This window comes from Theropithecus gelada, chromosome 1, assembly GCF_003255815.1.
Source record: "Theropithecus gelada isolate Dixy chromosome 1, Tgel_1.0, whole genome shotgun sequence".
Taxonomy (NCBI): Eukaryota; Metazoa; Chordata; class Mammalia; order Primates; family Cercopithecidae; genus Theropithecus; species Theropithecus gelada.
Window position 1 is genome coordinate 160,541,399 of NC_037668.1, and position 20,098 is coordinate 160,561,496.

At 50.3% G+C, this 20,098-nt stretch overlaps 2 protein-coding genes across 3 annotated transcripts in view; one reads left to right on the forward strand and one right to left on the reverse strand.

Annotated features, from left to right (window-relative positions):
* Positions 1 to 307: 307 nt before the first annotated feature.
* On the forward strand, positions 308 to 2,747 carry TMEM81 (transmembrane protein 81). Its single transcript, XM_025379938.1, has one exon. It carries the CDS (start codon positions 1,557 to 1,559, stop codon positions 2,322 to 2,324), a length of 768 nt encoding a protein of 255 aa, XP_025235723.1. The 5' UTR covers positions 308 to 1,556; the 3' UTR covers positions 2,325 to 2,747.
* A 4,283-nt stretch (positions 2,748 to 7,030) lies between these two features.
* Positions 7,031 to 20,098, reverse strand: part of CNTN2 (contactin 2) — a 34,869-nt gene continuing 21,801 nt past the window's right edge. For both annotated transcript variants that reach the window (XM_025379927.1, XM_025379917.1), the window contains exons 13-23: positions 19,721 to 19,896; positions 19,073 to 19,193; positions 18,384 to 18,542; positions 17,740 to 17,889; positions 15,452 to 15,522; positions 14,955 to 15,189; positions 14,482 to 14,594; positions 12,877 to 13,063; positions 12,412 to 12,524; positions 11,771 to 11,939; positions 7,031 to 11,352 (exon numbers count right to left, since the gene is read on the reverse strand). In XM_025379927.1, the coding sequence (XP_025235712.1) occupies positions 11,243 to 11,352; positions 11,771 to 11,939; positions 12,412 to 12,524; positions 12,877 to 13,063; positions 14,482 to 14,594; positions 14,955 to 15,189; positions 15,452 to 15,522; positions 17,740 to 17,889; positions 18,384 to 18,542; positions 19,073 to 19,193; positions 19,721 to 19,896 (1,604 nt within the window). In that variant the 3' untranslated portion in view covers positions 7,031 to 11,242. The remainder of the gene's footprint in view (positions 11,353 to 11,770; positions 11,940 to 12,411; positions 12,525 to 12,876; positions 13,064 to 14,481; positions 14,595 to 14,954; positions 15,190 to 15,451; positions 15,523 to 17,739; positions 17,890 to 18,383; positions 18,543 to 19,072; positions 19,194 to 19,720; positions 19,897 to 20,098) is intronic.

Consider the following 20,098-nt stretch of genomic DNA (forward strand, 5'->3'; position numbering starts at 1 on the left):
TAGTTTTGTAATTACTCTGAAGAGGCCGTAGGACTAGGCATTCTGGAGGTTACAAAAATGCATGCTAGGAAGTTCCTGCCTTCCAAGGATCTTTCTTCAAGTCTACGTAAGTACGGTTAAATTCTTATTAACCTTTTTTTTTTTTTTGGAATGAAGTAGCTTTAAAATTAAATGCTCATTGTCTCCTAAAGATGTTTCACAAAGTCTATGTAAGTCTTTGATTTTAATGTCAAATTTGAGGGTCTACTTATTAATCTTTTATGTGATTGAGAACTCCATCTTTGACATCATAGCTGTTTCATAGCAACCTTGACCTAAGTGAATGATGAGCGCTGTTCTGTAGGGTAAAGGGAGTAGGCCAAGAGTCAGGGAGCATCATGCATCTTCTCACTCAAAATATATCTTCGGTATCCTTGGGAAGGAAGAGTGCCTAAAAAGGGGAGAGGAGCTGCCTTTAACATAATGTTAAACATTCTGATTTGAAATGGTCATCTTGGCCCTTGTCTTTATGAACTTCCATTTCTATTTAAAATTCCTTACACATTGAACAGTGTTTCACACTTTACAAAGTGTTCTCATGTACAGTATATCATTCGATGCTCTAAGTGACCTTCCTCAGATAGGCAAGGAGGTCTGAAGTTACAAAGGAAGAAACAGAAATTCAGGAAGGGTAAGTTACTTGCCTCCCAGTCCAGAGTTCTTAATCCTTTTTATAGGAGGTTTAGGAGCATTGAAATAATTCAAGTTAATCTTCCTTTTTTTAGACTTTAGTATTTGTTTTTATTTGGTGACATTTAACTGGGGCTTTTGAAACCCTTAATTTACATCCTGGTTTATAGAGGGTAAGGGTAAGTGTGAGGAAGAGCATAACTTCACTATGCATTTGAGGTAATTTGGAAATTTACTTCAGTTTCTGAAGTCTTTTCTTCTTTGTCTTCCCAAGAGGTGGATTTAAAGTCATTAAAAGAACACGAAAATGGCCAGTGCGGTGGCTCACGCCTGTAATCCCAGCACTTTGCGGGGCTGAGGTGGGTGAATTGCTTGAGCTCAGGAGTTGGAGACAAGCGTTGACAACATGGTGAAACCCCGTATCTACAAAAAATAGAAAAATTAGCCAGGTGTGGTAGCCTGCACCTGTAATCCCAGCTACCTAGGAGGCTGAGGTGGCAGGATCACTTGAGCCTAGGAGGTTGAGGCTGCTGTGAGCTGTGATCATGTCACTGCACTCCAGCCTGGGTTGACAGAGTGAGGCCCTGTCTCAAAAAAAAAAAAAAAAAGCAATGAAAAGAATGAAGACTGGTAAGGTGGTTATTTTATTAACAACGATAGATAGTAAAGCAACACCATTATGTTTTTTTCCTGCCTTGTGGCCTCACCTGTTTATAAGGACTGGACTTTTATTTATTAAGTTGTGTTGTTTTATTGACAATACATGCATCATATCTTTTGACTTTGAAGGATATCTCATGTCAAAGGAATCAAGTTATGATTTGTAGAGGATTCAGCTGGAATAGCTTGTGGGTGCTGGCTAAGGGTGGCAAAATGCCTGCTGAGACATGAAGATTTTGGCCACTAGTTTTGCCCTTGGGAGCCTGGGGTTGGCCTTCTACCTGCCTTTGGTGGTGACTACACCTAAAACACTGGCCATCCCTGAGAAGCTGCAGGAAGCTGTGGGGAAAGTTATCATCAGTGCTACAACCTGTACGGTCACCTGTGGCCTTGGCTATAAGGAGGAGACCGTCTGTGAGGTGGGCCCTGATGGAGTGAGAAGGAAATGTCAGACTCAGCGCTTGGAATGTCTAACCAACTGGATCTGTGGGATGCTCCATTTCACCATTCTCATTGGCAAGGAATTTGAGCTTAGCTGTCTGAGTTCAGACGTCCTGGAGATTGGACAGGAAGCTTTCCGGTTCACCTGGAGACTTGCTCGAGGTATCATCTCCACTGACGACGAGGTCTTCAAACCCTTCCGAGCCAACTCTCACTTCGTGAAGTTTAAATATGCTCAGGAGTATGACTCTGGGACATACCGATGTGATGTGCAGCTGTTAAAAAACTTGAGACTTGTCAAGAGGCTCTATTTTGGGCTGAGGGTTCTTCCTCCTAACTTGGTGAACCTGAATTTCCATCAGTCACTTACTGAAGATCAGAAGTTAGTAGATGAGGGATTGGAAGTTAATCTGGACAGCTACTCCAAGCCTCACCACCCAAAGTGGAAAAAGAAGGTGGCGTCAGCCTTGGGGATAGGAATTGCCAGTGGAGTGGTTGGTGGTGTGTTGGTGAGGATTGCCCTCTGTGTGCTGAGGGGGGGCCTGCAGCAGTGATAGCCTCAAGAACTTGACAGCCTTGCTCCTGAAGATCTGGCTGCCCAGGAAGCCAAGCTAGCTTTTTAGGGGAGTGTTCTGGCTGCTGGTAGTGGATCAGCTTAGAGGGAAGGCTCCCATAGCCAAAAGAATGAGTGGAAGAAATGGAGGGGACAACCTCCTGGGAGCTATGGGCAGTAATCTAACTTCCTTATGTCCCATGGATCTCTTCCTGATCTTCCCTGCCCATTGGGTGCCCAGGAAACTGCAAGCATTGCCTGTGTTCCCAAGAGTTCAAAGAAGCTTGCATTCGTTTTCTACCCTTTATAACCTGGATGCCTCCCCGCCTCCATTTCCCCTCTTCTGAGCTGTGTATTCATGTAGAGGGATGTATTTAGATTTTCTAATGAACATTTTTTTCTTCAATAAAAGTAATTCACGGTAGCTGTATGGAGACCTAACTTTTTCTTTTCTGCTCTTTAGTTTCTTGTATTTATTTAAATTGTCCCATAATCAGTCTGGCTTCATTTTCCTCAGGTTTCTTAGAATAGACATTAAACAAATTGTCTGCTTTTGGGGGCAGGGGGTGCAGTGCTTAAGCCTATGACAGGGGTTGTTAGTAATGACATCCGGCTCAGGTGTGTAACAGTCACTGAATATTAACAAATTGCCTGTTCTGCCCAGGTAAATCCCCTGTTTGGTATTAAATTGAATTTCTTGGCAAAACACTAGATTCTTCACCTGGTGGGTTTCCCCTTATTCAGACAGCACCTTGGCTTGCCTCCGCTCCAGTCCTTTTAGCTCTTTCAGTGCCCTGAAGCTTGTATTCCTGGGAAGGTCAAGTATTGGTTTCTTACAGCAGCCAAGGCCCCCAAGGGAGGATTAGTACTTTGATTCCTCCATAGGAAATCCAGTCTTAAGACTCCAAGGCCATTTGGACCATGTCTGAGATAATTGGCTTGTGGAACCATCAGGGAAAGGCTCTTGGCCACCAGCTAAGCTACTTCTTTTTTCTTCCTCTCACTTTTCTCTGGCTACAGGAGGTAGCAGAAACCAAAGACCAGTGATTCTCTAGACATGTGTCAGAATCATCTGGATGATCTTGTGAAAAATAAAGTTTCTTGAGCTCTAATCCAGACATTGCTAACTCAGTTTAAATTATGGTCAGGGGATCTCTATTATTTCTTTTACTTTTAACTTGTAAAAATTTCAAACCCATAGAAAAGCTGAAAGAAATGTTTGGTGACCATCCATAGACCTTTTACTAAAATTCACCAGGTAGTAACATTTTGTCACAATTATCTTTCTCAATATAGATTGATTTTGCTAAACCATTTGAAAGCTAGTCACAGACATTGCAACTCTTTACTTCTTTTTTTTTTTTTTTTGAGACGGAGTCTCGCTCTGTCGCCCAGGCTGGAGTGCAGTGGCCGGATCTCAGCTCACTGCAAGCTCCGCCTCCCAGGTTTACGCCATTCTCCTGCCTCAGCCTCCCGAGTAGCTGGGACTACAGGCACCCGCAACCTCGCCCGGCTAGTTTTTTGTATTTTTTAGTAGAGACGGGGTTTCACGGTGTTCGCCAGGATGGTCTCGATCTCCTGACCTCGTGATCCGCCCGTCTCGGCCTCCCAAAGTGCTGGGATTACAGGCTTGAGCCACCGCGCCCGGCCAACTCTTTACTCTTAAACCATGTATGCATCTCCTAATAAGGATGTTCTCCTCTGTAACCACAGTATCTTTATCACACTAAGAAAATTAATTTCTGGCCGGGCATGGGGTGGCTCAGGCCTGTAATCCCAGCACTTTGGGAGGCCGAGGCAGGCAGATCACGAGGTCAGAAGATTGAGACCATTCTGTCTTACGCGGTGAAATCCTGTCTCTACTAAAAGTACAAAAATTTAGCTGGGCGTGGTGGCGGGCGCCTGTAGTCCCAGCTACTTGGAAGACTGAGGCAGGAGAATGGCAAGTTTTTTTGTATTTTTAGTAGAGATGGGGTTTCCCCATGTTGGCCAGTCTGGTCTCGAACTCCTGACCTCAGGTGATCTGCCTGCCTTGGCCTCTCAAAATGTTGGGATTACAAGCGTGAGCCACTGCTCCCAGCCAAGGTTGACCCACTATTGATAGTAAGCTTGATCATTTGGTTAAGGTGGTGGATGGCCAGATCTCACCACAGATGTGTGTGGGGGTGTGTGTGTGTGTGTTTTTCCCCTTTGTAATTCATAGTCTGTGGGGTAATACTTTATGATTATATGGCTCTCCAAAACTGTTCACATATTTTGGCATCCATTGTTTTTGCCTTGTTCATCATTACACATTGGGGACTGCAAACTGGCAATTCTTTACATTCATCTTACCTATATTAGCCTGCATTTCTCTGTAAAGAAGAGCTTACTCTTTTTACCCTCTTTTTATTTTTGAGGTCTCAATAGATTCTTCTTATTCAGTGAATTGTATATAATCCATTATCATTTTCTCTTTTAACCTTTTAGGTTTAGGGGTACATGTGCAGGATTGTTGCATAAGTAAACTGCAGTTAATGGGGGCTTGGTTTTCTTGATGTTCAAATTGTCCCCAATTTTGGCCAGTAGAAGTACCCTCAGGCAAGCTCTTTTGCCCTTTTGCTGAGGTTTTATTTGACATTGAGCATTTTCTTGCTTCTAGTTCAACATGGTATCAGGTTCACATTTGGACTCTCCTTGCCCCAAACCTGAATCTGGTCCTCTTTCCCCAAGGAACCCTGGTTCCTCTTAGTGTGGGGAGTAGCACTGAGAAACCAAAGTTTGTGTGTTGGGTGTGCTCATTGCTGTTGGGGAGTCATTGCTCCTAGGCTGTCTCAGTGTCCTAGCTGTGTATCGTGAGTTCAGAGCATCTTTGTTAAGGTTGTTAGGTGGTTCTGATGTATAGCTAAGGTTGAGAACCACTGACTGAGGCCCAGGCATAGGGAGTCATTTTACTATTGCTCTTATTTTAAAAAAGATCTTAACGTTTTACACACACCCTTACCCCCATTCTGTCTACTTCAGAGGGGATGGATTTCAGAAGACCTGGGTTCTGGTCCTGGTTCTGCTATTGATGGTGTAATGGAGTGAGCTACCGGACATCATCTTTGAAATAGGTGATTGTGAGGATCCAGTGAGATCCTGTGAGGTAAACTGAAGTATTGGACATGAGTTCAGGAATATTATTGATGAAGCATTCAGTACGGGACAACTTGCTGAGACATTCAGGAGATAGCTTGCTGTACTTTAAGCAAGCAGTCTTGACACTAGAAGACCATGAAACAATATCCTACTTTATACGTAATGAACTCAGCATGACATCGCTGAGGAGGGAGGAGGACTGATGGGTAGTCCCATTTTCCAGATGGAGAGACTGAGACCCAAGAAGAGCTAAATAACTTTTCCAGTCCTCTGTTGCAGCCAGTAGTCAAGTATGAGATGGACTCTTGCACAGCTCTGGCATTATAACCCTCTGCATTGGGCTCTTGAGCTTTGACTCCAAGGATGTGAAGGGATTGAGCAGAGAAGAGAATAAAAGATGCCCAGTTGTGTTATTAGTAAAGCAAAAGCTGTTGAATTCTGTGCAGGTAATCTACCATTGCAGGCTCAAGGAGATGCTGACTGGACTAATATTTGGGATTTAGAGTGGCTGGTGTTCCCACATCCCCTTCGGGGGCAAAGTGGAAGAGATGACCCTTTTGTGATACCATACTGGTGTCTGTACAGGCCCCTTCTGGAGGCTTGCTGTCAGCCTGGGCTTCCGGGCACACAGCTAATGAGTACTGGGGCCTCCACTCACTATCTCCCTCTTCCCTGAAAAAAGCTGGGGGCATAGTCAGCATGGAACCCTACCTGCTTTGCACTGAAAGGCTCAAAACACAGAGCCGTGCAAGTGTATCTTCACACACATCTTCATCTGTAATAAAAGTTTGATAGGCCAGGCACCTATAATCCCAGCACTTTGGGAGGCTGAAGTGGGTGGATCACCTGAGGTCAGGAGTTCAAGACCAGCTTGGCCAACATGGTGAAACCCTGTCTCTACTAAAAAAAATTAGCTAGGCTTGCTGGCATGTGTCTATAATCCCAGCTACTCAGGAGGCTGAAGCAGGAGAATCACTTGAACCCAGGAGGTAGAGGTGGTAGTAAGCTGAGATTATGCCATTGCACTCCAGCCTGGGTAACGAGAGTGAAACTCTGTCTAAAACCCCGTATAAAAAAAAAAAAAAAAAAAAAGTTTGATAAATGGTTATTGAATGTGTGAGAAAGTGTGGCTGGAAAGTGACTAGTAATTCAAACCCTTGTGGCTCCTGTGAGCCAAGAGTAGAGGCAGCAACCTCGTTCTCACCAGATGTATCATTAACGTCTCTGCAGGGAGACTTTCCTTTGGGCCCATTGAGTCAACACCTCAGAGATGTCTTAAAAATGAGGGAACCTTGAAGCAGTACCATCTCATAAGCATTGTTCACTGCCACTGTATTAGGTAAAGCCGACTGATTCTAGCCAAATGCCTGCTTGTGCTCTGCTTGGACCTGCCTTGAGATCTTGGCCTAATTTTTCCCCCCTCCTGGGACTGAATGAAGCAATATAGACTGTATGTTGTAACTTCGTTATATTTCACTGTGTGAGGGGTGAAAGAAATTCTTGGATAAAAGCCTCTGGAGTGACAGAACAGGACAAGGAGGTATGCTTTAGCCTGATGATAAAAACACCCACAGCTCGTGCCAGCTGCCCCAACAGGTTGAGAAACCATCTTTATTTAAGAACTGCCTGCTACCAGAATCAATAAATAACTACTATTACAAGAAATACAAGAGAGAAATAGTAGGCCAGTGGGAGTGGTTCAATTTTAACAAACACTGAGTCAAGTCAGTGGTCCGATGAAGCCTTAGCATTTGCCAAGCTGAGCCTCTCTAAGCTGTGCAGGCCCTGGATGGGATGGGTAAGTTGGAGGAATCTTGGGGCTGAGGCAAGATGTATCCCATCTAAGGGCACTAAGTGTCATAGGCCCCAAAGGCTGCCTGGGGCTCTGGCCAAAGCTATCTGACCCATTTTGTTTCTCTCATTTTCCTTTATGTCCTATCTTCCCAAAGCCTATGACCATATACACAAGTCCACGGTGTCCCACAGCTACCAGGTGCCTGTTTCCATGGAGCTTTTTGGAGGCACATAGAAAAATGCCCTTCTAATCCCTTTTATGCTAAGAGCCTCTCTGGCAGCCCCCATCACATCCAGGAGGAAGCCTAGGGTAGGTCTCACCCAGGGAGATAGAGCACCACTGTCCTGCCAGTGGCCACAGGTTTGAGGATACTGCGTCTCCGACGAGCCGGTTGGCAGTCCCATTCTGAGACCGGGCAGAGAAAAGATTCCTGTGTAGCTGGGGAAGAGATTAAGGGAGTCAAACATTCTTAGCCATTTTGGGCTCTTGCCCAGAGTACAGGCTGGCTGGCCCTGGGGGCTGCCCTAAAGAGGCTGGGTAAGCACTGGGCTATAACCAGAATTCCTGGATGAGCCCCCTTAATGGCTTCCCCTAAGGTGCGGGGCCACAGCAGGTGGGATCTCCAAGACTTCCTGGGCCGAACACTTTGATTCTAAGAGTCTCATCTCTGGATGGACACTTGGAGCATCTCCTACCCCTCCAGTCACAGCTTCACCTTATCCTAGACCCCATGTCAACAGCTGCCAGAATTCCTCAAAGGTCCCTCAAAAAGAAGCGTCTTCCTTATTGCAGGGCCTCCTGGAATGAGGAAGGTCATTCCAGAGGTTTTTTTTCTGATGTCTAACCTCAGTCTCATCTGTTGTTACTTTATGAAAAGAAGAAGACACCCCCCACCTACCCCCATGGCCTTGCCACTCCCTGGCACCATCTGTATCATTTGCTGCCCTGAATGAAAGCAGATAACCTGACCTTGCTGGCCCCTGAGACTCCGTCTGGAGAGAGCTGCCTTCCCCCTGAGGCTGGGTGTTCATCTGGACTGTTAGAGCAACAAGGACCACGGAGCCAGGGCAAAGGGCTCTGTAAGGGGAGCCCAAATGTATGCAGAATAGAGGGCACTTGTCTCCCTGGGCCCTGAAGAGGTGCCTATAGGTTGTTCCTGTCCCTAGTCCCCAAGGTGTTTACTGGCCACTAAGCTGTGGGGTAAAGTACTTGTTTGTGGCTGTTCCTCTTGCCGCCGCCTCTGGGGCTTGATGTGTGAAAGGAGATAACCCAGAACCGTGGTCTCATGATCACAGTGAAAATAAGCACATTGTCAACTCCCCCAGCCCATCTGGGCAGAGAACATGAAAATCAGAGAACCCCTGGGCAGGAGGGGACTCTGAGAAGCATCTAATCTAGTCTTCTGCAAGCAAGCTCATGTACAAGTCACTCTAGCAGGAGGCTGTTGCATTTTACAAGCTTGCATGTCCTCAGGTCACCTATTGTCTTATTAAACCTTAGTCCTCTACCTGAAATCTCAGGCTGCAGGAACATCTATTTTATTGTCGGTTCTATCCCCCAAACAAATTCTGCCTGCACAGTGGTTAGGTTTTCCTGGGGCTCAGTTTTCCCTGGTTAAAAACCCTTCGTGGGTCTCCCAGGAGGTCTGCCTTCCTCCCCTTTTTAGTGGACCTCATTAGCATTAAGGTACTTAGTTGTGAGTAAGTATCATTGGCCTCAAGCAAGTTTAGGGGCTGTAGCCTCCAGCTTCACTGGTTAGGTCCTGTGCCAAACCAGCTCCTCCCTCGGCCCAGCAACTGGACACCTATCCCCTGCTTCCCCTGACGCAGCCCGAGGCAATGAGGAAGGAATTGGATAAAACTTAGAAGGAGGTTTTGTTCAGCATCCCCTTTCTGATAGAGAACCAGGCACAGGCCAAGTCATGGCCAGAGGGGGGCCAGGAGGGATGCTAGGCCAAGTTTGGACTCCCTGTCAGGGAGAATGGTCATACAGCTGAGCTCCTAGCACCCTTGCTTGTAAGGGTTGGGAAGAGGTGAGGAGGCTTTGATTAGCCAGCTCCAGGAAAGCTGCCCTGGGCGGGGGGTGGGTGGGTAGGGTGCAGTGGGGGTTTGGTCTGGCAGGGAAAAGGCATGTGAGCTTGTATTTTTAAAAAATTGTAGTGGGTAAACATCAACATAAACCTGCCCAGGAAAATAGAGCAGGACTTAAAAGTTTAAAAAACCATAACAAAATAGAGCTCTAACTGTAAACTACAGAAAACAGGCTCGGAGCTTCCGAGGACATATGCCCTTCAAGATGCCTGTCCTGCTGCCCCCTGTGAAGGGCCACCTGTTGGAGAACGGGCTTTGGGGTTTCCTGGTTGTGCTGCTGCTCTTGCCTAGGGAATCTGCTTTTGCTTTGGCCTCTTTTCTTGGGGCAAGAGCGAGGTGGACAGGGAGCTTCAAGTCAGCACGGCATGTTCAGTAGAAGCTCTGCCCACACCTTGGACTGGAACCCAGCCATGCCAGTCCCCATGATCACCAATCCGAACCCCTTGAAGAATTTTCATACCCTACTGACTCTAACCACCTTCTTAGCCAGGCCATAGCCATTCAGCAGTGCCTCCTTCCTCTGGGTAGACAAACAGTCTTGAACAGAAAGGTGGGAGACTCGAGTTCTTAACCCAGCCCCATCTCTTCCGGGCTGTGTGACCTTGGGAATCCCAGACCCTCTCTGGACCACCTCCATTTCCTCATCTGTAAAGTGAGGGACTTGAAGAAGCTGAGCTCTAAGGCCTCTTCCAGCTCCGATGTTCCATGACTGGTAGTATACCCAGAGCTCAGGAAAGGATGGCCCATTTATTAACCCCTTTTCCTCTGGGGAAATGCAAGCAGTCCAAGGCCGTCTGGGAGCGGATCTGGCCAGGTTGTCCTAGGTATACCTGGGAGCAGGCAGGGCCACATTTATCCTCTGCCCTTCCCAGAAACCTCCCAGTTCCAGGATACATAGCATGAATGCTGCATTCCCCTCCCAGGCAGGAGTGAGTCAGTTCTGGGAGAGCAGAGTCTGGGGCTGCAGGTCGGGAAGCCGAGCTGACTGCAGGCAGCGCTGGAGGGAGAGGTGGGCGCATGATTGGCCATCTCCTGCCCCAACCCTGGAGGGACTGTGCAGGATGGGTCTTGGAGGGGTGGGAGACCCCACCAAGACAAGCCCTTTAGTCACCCAGCCACCTGAAGTGGCGCTGTCAATCTGGGGATGACAGGGTCAGGTTGGCAGTGTTGGCTGAGAAGGCAATGTCACCTGGGTTGTGACTATCTCAGACCAAGGCTGGTGCCCCTTTCCACCAAGGGCCTCTCAACTCTTTTTAGCTCCCACCCCAAGCAGTATCATCCCCTCAAAGCTGAAGGGGCTCAGGCTCCCAGCCTCAGGCATCGGGGCACTAGTTCTCAGCCGCTTGGGCAGGCGGGAGCCCCTAGGGAATCATCAGGGACAGCGTCAGGGTCCTTGCTGCTGGTCAAGGGAGAAGGTAGGAGAGTTCTTGGTCCCAGGGCTTGCCCTTCTCCTTAGACTGAAGGACGGTGAGGTGTGCACTTCGCCCCAGTTCTTCAGCCTGTTCATGTCTGGTGTTCCCGCTGGGCCTAGGACTGCTCTCAAGTAGCGGAGTCCATATAGGGTCCCAGAGTGCCATCTCTGCTGAGTTGAAGACACGTTTTTAAACCCCCTTCTTCCCATGGGCCTGTTCCTTCCCTCCGGGCAGCCTAGAGCTCAGGTATAGGCATCAGTGTCATCATGGAAGTTACTGCCTGGTGCCTCTCGATTTAAAGAAAATCCTTGCGTGGGCTCTGTCCTGTGGCAGAATATAAAATATCCTACCTCCTACAAAAAGGGCACTGTTTTAAAGTAGGTATTCAAAACCAGCCACTCTCTGGCACAGTGTCAGGCCACCTTGGCAGCAGGAAGGGGCCGGCTGGCTGTGTCCATCGGAGGTGGCGTCCAGCTGCGGTGCAGAGGGAGGGGTGCCAGGATCAGAGCTCCAGGGAGCCTATGAGGATGAGCATCGCCACGGAGTGGGAAACGATGGCGCCAGGGTGTGGTGCTGGGCGGACTGCCAGGTTCTCCACCATCATGCTTGTGCCTGAAACCAGCACAAGCTGAGTCAGCTGGGCCAGGGACTACCCTAGCCCCACCCTTGTGGCAAGATTGAGACCTTTCCTAAGGAGACTCACAGGGCCAGCTGCAGGCCTGGGAGCGGACGGCTGGGTGTTCTTCTCAGCCCGACTCCTACAGTGTTTTGTAGACCCTTTGCTTTTGCTGATTGGTTTTCAGCCTCCCCCTGCACCCTGCTCCCTTCCCTGGCCCTCGGGGATGGTTTGCAGGGTGGGTAGAAAGGTGGTGGCGAGCAATTCTAGGACTACTTTGCACTTGGTTCCTCCCTGCCTTCCACTTTCCCTTGCGGGTCGAGATTGGAGTTGGCCTGGGTGGGAATGATCCCCTCAGGCATCTGGGTGGACCCTGATCCTCTCGAGGGGATAAGGGCAGGGCAGGGGCAGCACCTCCATTCCTCACGATGTGGACTTCTGCAGGGATCCCATCCCCTCCAGGCCCTGTGGTCCGAATTTGTACCAGGGCATGGCCAATGTCTTCAGGCACTGGGATTTCTATCCAGTTCTTGCTGGTGAGGTGGAGTGTGGGAGTCAGGTGTAAGTCATTCTGGTACAGCATCTGTGGGAAGGAGGTTTCCAGGTGGAGTTTCCTGACACCAGGGCTGATCGTTTAGTCCTCCCCAGCTTTAGGTACTAAGAGGAGCCCCGGTGGTTCTGGGCCCTTGCGGTCCAGCCTCCTCACCCCTCCTCCCCATTGACAAAGCTCCTCATTGGTGGGAGGAAAGCTTGCAGGCCACTGAACTGTTTCTGTAGACTCCTGAAGCTAGGAGAACCCCCATACTCCATCCCCATAGTCCATCACTGCCCCTGTGAACTCTGCCTTTCTGCAGTGACACCATCTGCCCCTGTTTTTATAGTTCCTACTGCAAGTTACCGAGAGAATCGTTCATGAATTTCATTCTCACAGTCACAAACCCTTTGCTTATGTCTCACTCAGATGCCTCTTGTTATAAATTGTTGCTTCTTATGTTCACTGGAAACACAGAGGAGCTGTTCCTTCCCATTCTGGGCCTAGCTGATCCCTTCCTCACCTTATAGCCGGTGACTGCAGACTCATTTCGGAAAGGAACCACAGGGTCCCACTTAATGCTAAGACTGGAGCTTGAGAAAGTCCAGGAGATGTTGTCAGGAGGTCGCCGCGGAGCTGCCACAGAGGAAGAATTGGAGAGATGTCCAAACATTTCCCTGGCACCCCCACCCTCTCACCTTTAGCCAGCCCTTCTCTGGATGTTTGCCTCTAGCAGTTACACCCAGCACATTCTGTCACCCATGCCCACGAAACAAAGCCCATGAAAATCCAAAGGTTGGAGAAGTGTGAGATGCTTCAGAGGTCATGAATTCCATTCTCTTATTTCCATTAGGCTCGCTGTCTAATTTCTGTCCAGCCCAGAGCTGGTGGGCTAGAGCATTTGTCTTACCATTGGGGAAAGAGTGATCCCAGAGGCACCCACCCTCCAACATATTCCCCTACCCCCACCCCAGGCAGAGAGACTCACGGGGTTTCATGGTTGTGGCATTGGCAGAAGGGCTGGCAGGCCCAGTGCCAGCCCGGTTGTAGGCCCTCACAGTCACATGGTACTTGGTGTTGGGGTGCAGGCCGCTGACTCGGGCACTGGTGTCCAGCCCTGCTGTCCTCACTCGGTCCGCGGCTGCTTCTTTGTCCCCAGCTTTCCAGTAGCGGATCTGAAGGAGGAGGGGGTACCCAAGGGGTAATAGTCAAGCCCAGGATCTCAGGGCTGCCCCGGCCCCCCATACTCTGTTCCTCTCTTGCTCATCCTGGTCCTTGTGACCCAGACTCAGGCCTCAGAACCTGGACACTAGATCATGAGCACCCAGAGAGCAGGGCCATGTGGGTGTGAGTCCCTGCTGTCTGTTGGTGCCTGGTTCAAGGAAGGTGCTCAAGACGTCGGCCAGGGAGGGAGCCAGTGGCACAGGCTCAACCTAGCAATGGCCTGCTGGAACCCATCTCATTTCAACAACTTGGGGAGGCCACTGAGGGCATTCTGCTAAGGGATAGAAAATGCTTATTTGTACTACAAAGTAGTCCCCCGGCCCCAAGCAAGCTTCTGAAGGCTGCCTAATACATGCAAACCCATTTTCATGGTAATCACAGCATGAAGACCTGCTAAACATACTTTCAAATCAAGGGCAGAGTTTGGACTTATCTCCACACTGTAGCTTGCCTAAGCTATTGTGCTGAAATCTAGAGTACTCTACTGGAATGAACTTGTGCTATCACTAGTGGGCCCAGCCTGATGATTCTTTCTTGCTTTTCCTTCTTTCTCTCCCTCTTTCTTCCTCTCACTTTCCATCTGCTCCACAGGTACCCCTATGTGGAGTTCTCAGTGGACCCAGTACTCAGGCCAGACTGCTGGGCCCCAAGTTCCCCCGGGATAGGATGTTCAATGGTCCATAGAGTGGCTCAGGCTGTTCTCTGTGCAGCCCTGGATAGGGCAGTCTGAATGGGCTCTGGCATGAAAAGGGCAGGCCATGCCCCTTCCCAGAACCCATTCCCTCTACCCTCCCAGCTTCCAGTGCTGGCTCTAGCCAAGCATTTACTTTAAGGCTGCCTCCAGGGTCTGTCTTCCCCAATGGGCATAAGCCATGGTTTTTAAAATTTTATTTTTTATTTATTTATTTTTTAGATGGAGTCTCACTCTGTCACCCAGGCTGGAGTGCAGTGGCGCAATCTCAGCTCACTGCAACCTCTGCCTCCTGAACTCAAGCGATTCTCCTGCCTCAGCCTCCTGAGTAGCTGGGATTACAGGCATGGGCCACCACACCCAGCTAATTTTTTTGTATTTTTAGTAGAGGCAGGGTTTCACCATGTTGGCCAGACTGTTCTCAAACTCCTGACATCAGGAGATCCACTGCCTCAGCCTCCCAAAGTGCTGGGATTACAGGCACGAGCCACGGCGCCTGGCCTGCCACGGGGTCTTAGTGAAATTTGCATCCACAGTGCTGCATAGACTGGATGCTCAGTTTGCCATGTCAGTGAACCAGGGATGCCAGGAGGAATGATTAGTAAGCTGTGAGTTGTTCCCACCTGGCTTTGAAGCCCCAGCACCCCTTCCTCTCCCATGCCCCAGGTTGGTGCTCACCTCATACCCCAGGAGGATACCATTCATGTCCTGCTGCACGGGTTCCCAGGTCACGTTCATCTCTGAGGATGAGACCCCTTTGGCCCAGACCTTGGTAGGGGCCACCCTGGGCTCTGGGGACCGATACAGAATGGGTTTGGATTCCCAGGACCCCCCCTGGGGCACCCCCCAACCAGGATTGCCTTTGCTTAAGATTTTGGAGGAAAGCCCAGGGCTCAGGATGAAGGCCAAGTGGGAGCCCCCCAAGCAATGCTCCAGGGCCCACTTCTCTTCCCAGAGAGCCTCCCTTTTCCTAACCCCGAAGGGAGACAAGGTAGCAAGAGCTGGAAGTGAGGCCAGGGGTGTGGAACCCAAGTGTCCTCTCAACCTTCTCCTATGGAACTGAGCCGAGAGATGAGTAGCGTCCTCCCACCCCACACTCCTGTGGACAAGTGGCTGGGGTAGGGACGAGCAGTGGGCCCGGGGCAGCCCACCTTCCTCGGCGGAGTACACGAGTGCAGTGAGGCTCTCCGGCCCCTCCCCGCGGCGGTTGTAGCTGCGGATCTTGACCTCAAAGGGTGTGTAGGGCCGGACGCTCTCGTTGCTGTAGACGAAGTACTGGGCATCGGCGCCAGGCACCCGGGCGGTCTGCCAGTGAGTGCTGCCCTGCCTGCGGAAGGACAGCAGGTAGCCGAAGCCGTCTCCGTTCTGGTACTCCCGTGACATGGGCTGAGGGGCAAGAGCGTGGCATGGGCGAGGATCCGCGGCACGTGTCCCTGCCCGTTCCCTGGCCCCACCCAACCTTTGCCAAGAGTGGCGGCCCTGGACGCCTGCGCCTGCAGCGTGGATTTGCGTGAGGGGCAGCGGGTGCGTGGGAGGGGGACAGGAAGTTGTCCGCGTTTGAGTCAGAGCTGTGCAGTGGTCCTTTCTGCAACTGCTCAAGCAGGAGAGGAGTCGGGGAGGAGGAGGACATCTGACTCTTCCAGCTTACCGTCCAGCTGACGATGAGCTCTCCGGGGGCTCCACCTCCTCCGCTGAGTCCTGAGGGTGCCACCGAGGGGGCTGTCAAGCGCCAAGAGACACGGATACGGCTTGTTAATGAGCAAGGAAAAAAGGAAAGCCCTGAGCCTGTGCCTGTAGAGCATCGTAAGATGGGGAACCCCTTCAACTGGACCCTGGGTTTGTCCTCCAATGGTCCCTCTGAACATAGGCTCTGGAGTCAGGCAGTCAAATCCCACCTCTGCCATGACTAGCTGTGTTTCCCTGGGCAAGTTACTTAACCTTTCTGCGCCTCTGATTCTCTTCTCCATGGAGATAATCATGTTTCTCTCAGAGGCCGTAATGAGAATGAAATTAAACAGGACGATGGTTAGCATAGAGCGGATGATGCACACACGATCATTGTCCTCCTTACTCCATCAACTTAAACTAAATCACAGAGACCAACTCTCGTTTGCTTTAAAATAAGGGGAATAAATAACCCAAAACTGCAGTTAATGCAAACAAACAAACAAAACAAACTACTTTTGGGCTCCAGGGTGATATATTACTATTTTTCTTTTTATTGCAGATTTAATCTCCTAATTGTCTCAAGTATTAAACAAGGCTGATATTAAAACAAGAATTTATTTCATCAGCTCCTGTAGCTTAGCAGAGAGTAACTTGGCTGGGGGTCAAAATATTTTCGCAGAGAAACCAGCAGCTGGAGATTTTTCACTTGCTTCTGATGACAATAGTTTAGGGCCTGTAATTTGCAAGAGGCACTTAAACACATTGGCCGTTTGATCCTGTGAGGTGGGTGTTATTATTGCCCTTTTCAGGGTGGAAAGACTGAGGCCCAGAGTAGTTAATCAACTTGCCTAAGGTCACACTGCTAATATATGACACAGGTGGAATCTGATCTCAGTCCTTCTGATTTTAAAGCCTGTCATGTTTCCTTTGCCTCACAACTGTCTTTGCGCTCCTCAGCTCCTGGGATACTATTAATAGAATAAAGGAGTCCCCTCACTTCTCCACATTTGACCCTCCAAGAAGTTCAGGATCAAAGAAAGTGTTCCCTTTGGAATTTCTTACTCAGGAGAGGTACCAGCTAAAAATGTTGAGTGTTTCTGGAAAAAGGGCCTGGAGAGTTAGTTTGGGGCATGTAGGAGAACATGTTTCAGGGAGACAAGAAGATGGACCCTCACTACACATCCAGTGCAACAGGTCTGGGCAGGTGAGAGGAGGGAAGGCAGGGTCCTGAATCTATGCCCCTGGTCCCAGGATCCCAGGGCTCTCATTCCAGGCCATCCCCTGCGAATGGCTTGGAGATGGGCGGGAGCCTCTCAGTAGATGCTGACTGGAGCCTGTGCCTCCCCAACTCTCTCCTGGATTCTCTTCTCCCCCTCCTTCCCCACTCAAGACACCCACATGCTTTTTGCTGAGGGTTGTGGGCAGGTTATTCATTCCATCTGCTCCCTAAGAAATCATCTAAAGGGCTTAGAGACACTGGCTGCTTCCCTAGCCCCCTGCACACACACACACACACACACACACACACGCACACACATCTTTCACATCATCTGATTTCTTTTTTCTTTCTTTCTTTTTTTTTTTTTTTTTTGAGATGGAGTATCGCTCTGTCGCCCAGGCTGGAGTGCAGTGGCACGATCTTGGCTCACTGCAACCTCCACCTCCCGGGTTCAAGCCATTCTCCTGCTTCAGCCTCTCGAGTAGCTGGGATTTACAGGTGTGTGTCACCACGCCTGGCTAATTTTTGTATTTTTAGTAGAGATGGGGTTTCACCATGTTGGCCAGGCTGGTCTCGAACTCCTGACCTCAGGTGATCTGCCCTCCTCCGCCTCCCAAAGTGCTGGGATTACAAGCGTGAACTACCTTGCCCGGCCAGCATTAACTGATTTCTGTAGTGCATACTTTTCCAGGAGGACATCTGTCTAGCACCCCGTGGTCCTGGGTTCAAGTCCAAGCTATGTCAATGTGACTCTTTCCTTCTCCGAACTTTGGTTTTTCCACTTTAAAAAATTAAACTTAAAAAAATTATAGATGCGCATGCAGTTGTAAGGTTGATCAGTTTTTAAATGAGGAGTTTAGACTAGATGATTTGTCCATACAGTGGGCCTGGTCCCAACTTGGTGTTCTGTCCTTGTCTGTTTTGTGAGAGTCTGAAGCCTGTGAGCAGGGCTGGAACTCAGCATAACTGCGGCTGGCGTGGCACTTCCTATAAGTGGTGCTAGGGTCTCTGTCCTGATGATAGTTCTCTGGGACACACAGGACTCTCACCTGCTTCCTTGGTCCGGATTTTGCTGGAGGGCCCACTAGGCTCCCCAGTGCCCAGAATGTTGCTGGCTATGACCCGGAACTCATAGTCCATCCAGGGGGTGAGGCCCAGCACCTGTGCAGTCTCGGCATTGCCCTCGATGTTTGCAGGATCTGCAAGGCACCAGGGAGTCCATGTTCCAGCATTTGCTTATTCATCTGGATGCAGAGGGCAGGCACTGGCCTGAATCACCACCTATCTACCCAGCCCTCACTTCGGTACTTGCCATGTACTAAGCACTCAGTACCTTTTTCAGAAATTATTGAAAAACTACTCAATTTCCCTATCTTGGTACCTCTGCTACTGCTGTGTGCACCCCCACGCCCCTACGAATGTTTTCATTGCTCCAGTGACAATCCTACCAATTCTTCAAGGGCATAGACCAAGCGCCTCCTCTTCTAACTCCTTCCCGATTGTCCTACTTCCTATGTGACTGTCTTCCTGCCTGCCTGCATGCTCTCTGCTGGCAGAGGGCAAAGCTTGTCCCTCTTGGAAGCTCCAGGCTCAGCCCTGGCCCTCAGACCCCTGATCCCCAACCCTTGACCCTTTCTACCTCCTACACCCAGCCAAGCCTTATCAGCACTGACCCGGGTGGGGTCACACTTACTGGTCCGAACCTGCTTCCACTTCCCTGCAGGTGGAGTGCGAGCTTGCAGGGTGTACTTAGCGATGGGACTGTGGTTGTCGAAGCCACGGCTCCAGCTGAGCTGGATGGTGGTGTCGCCAATGTCCCTCACCACCACGCCTCCTGGGGGACCCGGCGGACCTGCACCAAGAGGTCAGAGCACAGTGGGTCAGAATTGGACAGCTTCCAATTTGAGCCAACCTCCTCCCAGCCAGGCTTGAGCTGGTACAGTACCGAGACAGGTCAGCAGAGGGCGCAGTGAACACACACCCAGGAGGGAGCGCCGGCAAGGGATGTGGGCAGTTGGGGCGGGTGCCAGTTGGAGGGTGGAGGGATGTGTCTCAAGGCTGGGGGGCTCACAGAGGCTGTCACATGGAGAGGTGCATAGATTTCCCAGCACTAGGCTTTGAAAACTTCAGGGCTCAGTAAAGCACTCCTATCTTGGGATGTGTTTAGGAGTGGATTTTTTAAACTTTGGCCTTGGAAGAAAAATGTCCTGATCATTTAGGTCCTGTGAAGAACCGCAGGATATATCCAGCTCACAGGAGTTCCGCCAGAAGCCCTTCCCCACAGCTTTGAGGGAGGGGAGGGGAGATGGGGCGAGCAGGTCAGAACAGCCCAGCTGGGCTTTAAGGGAGTTGGGGTAGGGGTAGAGGTGGGAAACCCCTCACCTCGGACCAGGACTGTGGCCTCCTTGGATGCGCTGTCCACCACCGTCTGGGCCATGCACGTGTACTTCCCCCCATGGCGCAGCTGGGCATTCAGGATGGTCAGATCCCCAATGGTCTCCTTCTGCACATGGGGACAGTTAGGGGCGGCAGGTCAGAGCACCGGCTCTGACCAGTGCAGCAGGCTATGAGACATGAGGCAGAGCTTGGGAGTCCCCTACTCCGTGACATCCGTGGACCCCGCTGGATCTCAGTTTTCCTGTCTGTTCAATGGGAGGAATCACGACTCATCACTTAGAACCACTGGGGACCAAACAGCAAAGTTTGTTTCAGGAGACAGTCAATGACTGTCCACATTAATAATGTCATTTGCCCTAGGGGGCAGGCTAACAAGAACAGTAGTGGGAGTGTCTTGGTGGCTGCCCACAATTCCAGGTTTGTCCCTAACCCTCTCCTATATGCACGGTCCCTGGGTGGAATCCAGGAAGGACGGCTATTCATCCAAGGATGAGTTTGCCATGCGTGGGCCTGAGGGAATGGGGGACGCTTAGGCTATGGGGGACTTAAAGGTGGGGATGGCTAAGGACATCCTGGGGCCCCTGTCTCTCTGGAAAGAGGGAGAAGCCATGGGGCTCTGGCCGTAGGCCTCACCACATTGGTTCTCCGGTAGTGCCCTCCGGGCTTATCAAAGTCGATGGGGAAGTCATCCAGGGTCCAGGTGAAGGTGAGGTCCATGGTGGGGTCGTGGGAGGCATGGCACTGTAGGGTCAGGTTGTCACCCAAGTTGATGTCGGCACTCGAGGGGGCTAGGGTGATCTTGGTTGCATCTGCCAAGTAAAACAAGGTCCCTGGGTGGATGGGGGAGGAAATGGGCACAGGCAGGGTCCACAGGGCAGGCTGAGAGGCTCTGTCCTAAGGCCCAGCAAAAAGAAGAGGCGGTGTGACCCACATGTCCCAACTGCCCAGGACTGCATGAGTGTGTGGCAGGCAGGGAGGCATGACCGGAGTCTCCATGGTGGCCAGGGGGTG

Coding starts and splice junctions, on each gene's coding strand:
- TMEM81 (XM_025379938.1), top strand. CDS start 1,557: ATGAAGATTTTGGCCACTAGTTTTGCCCTTGGGAGCCTGGGGTTGGCC.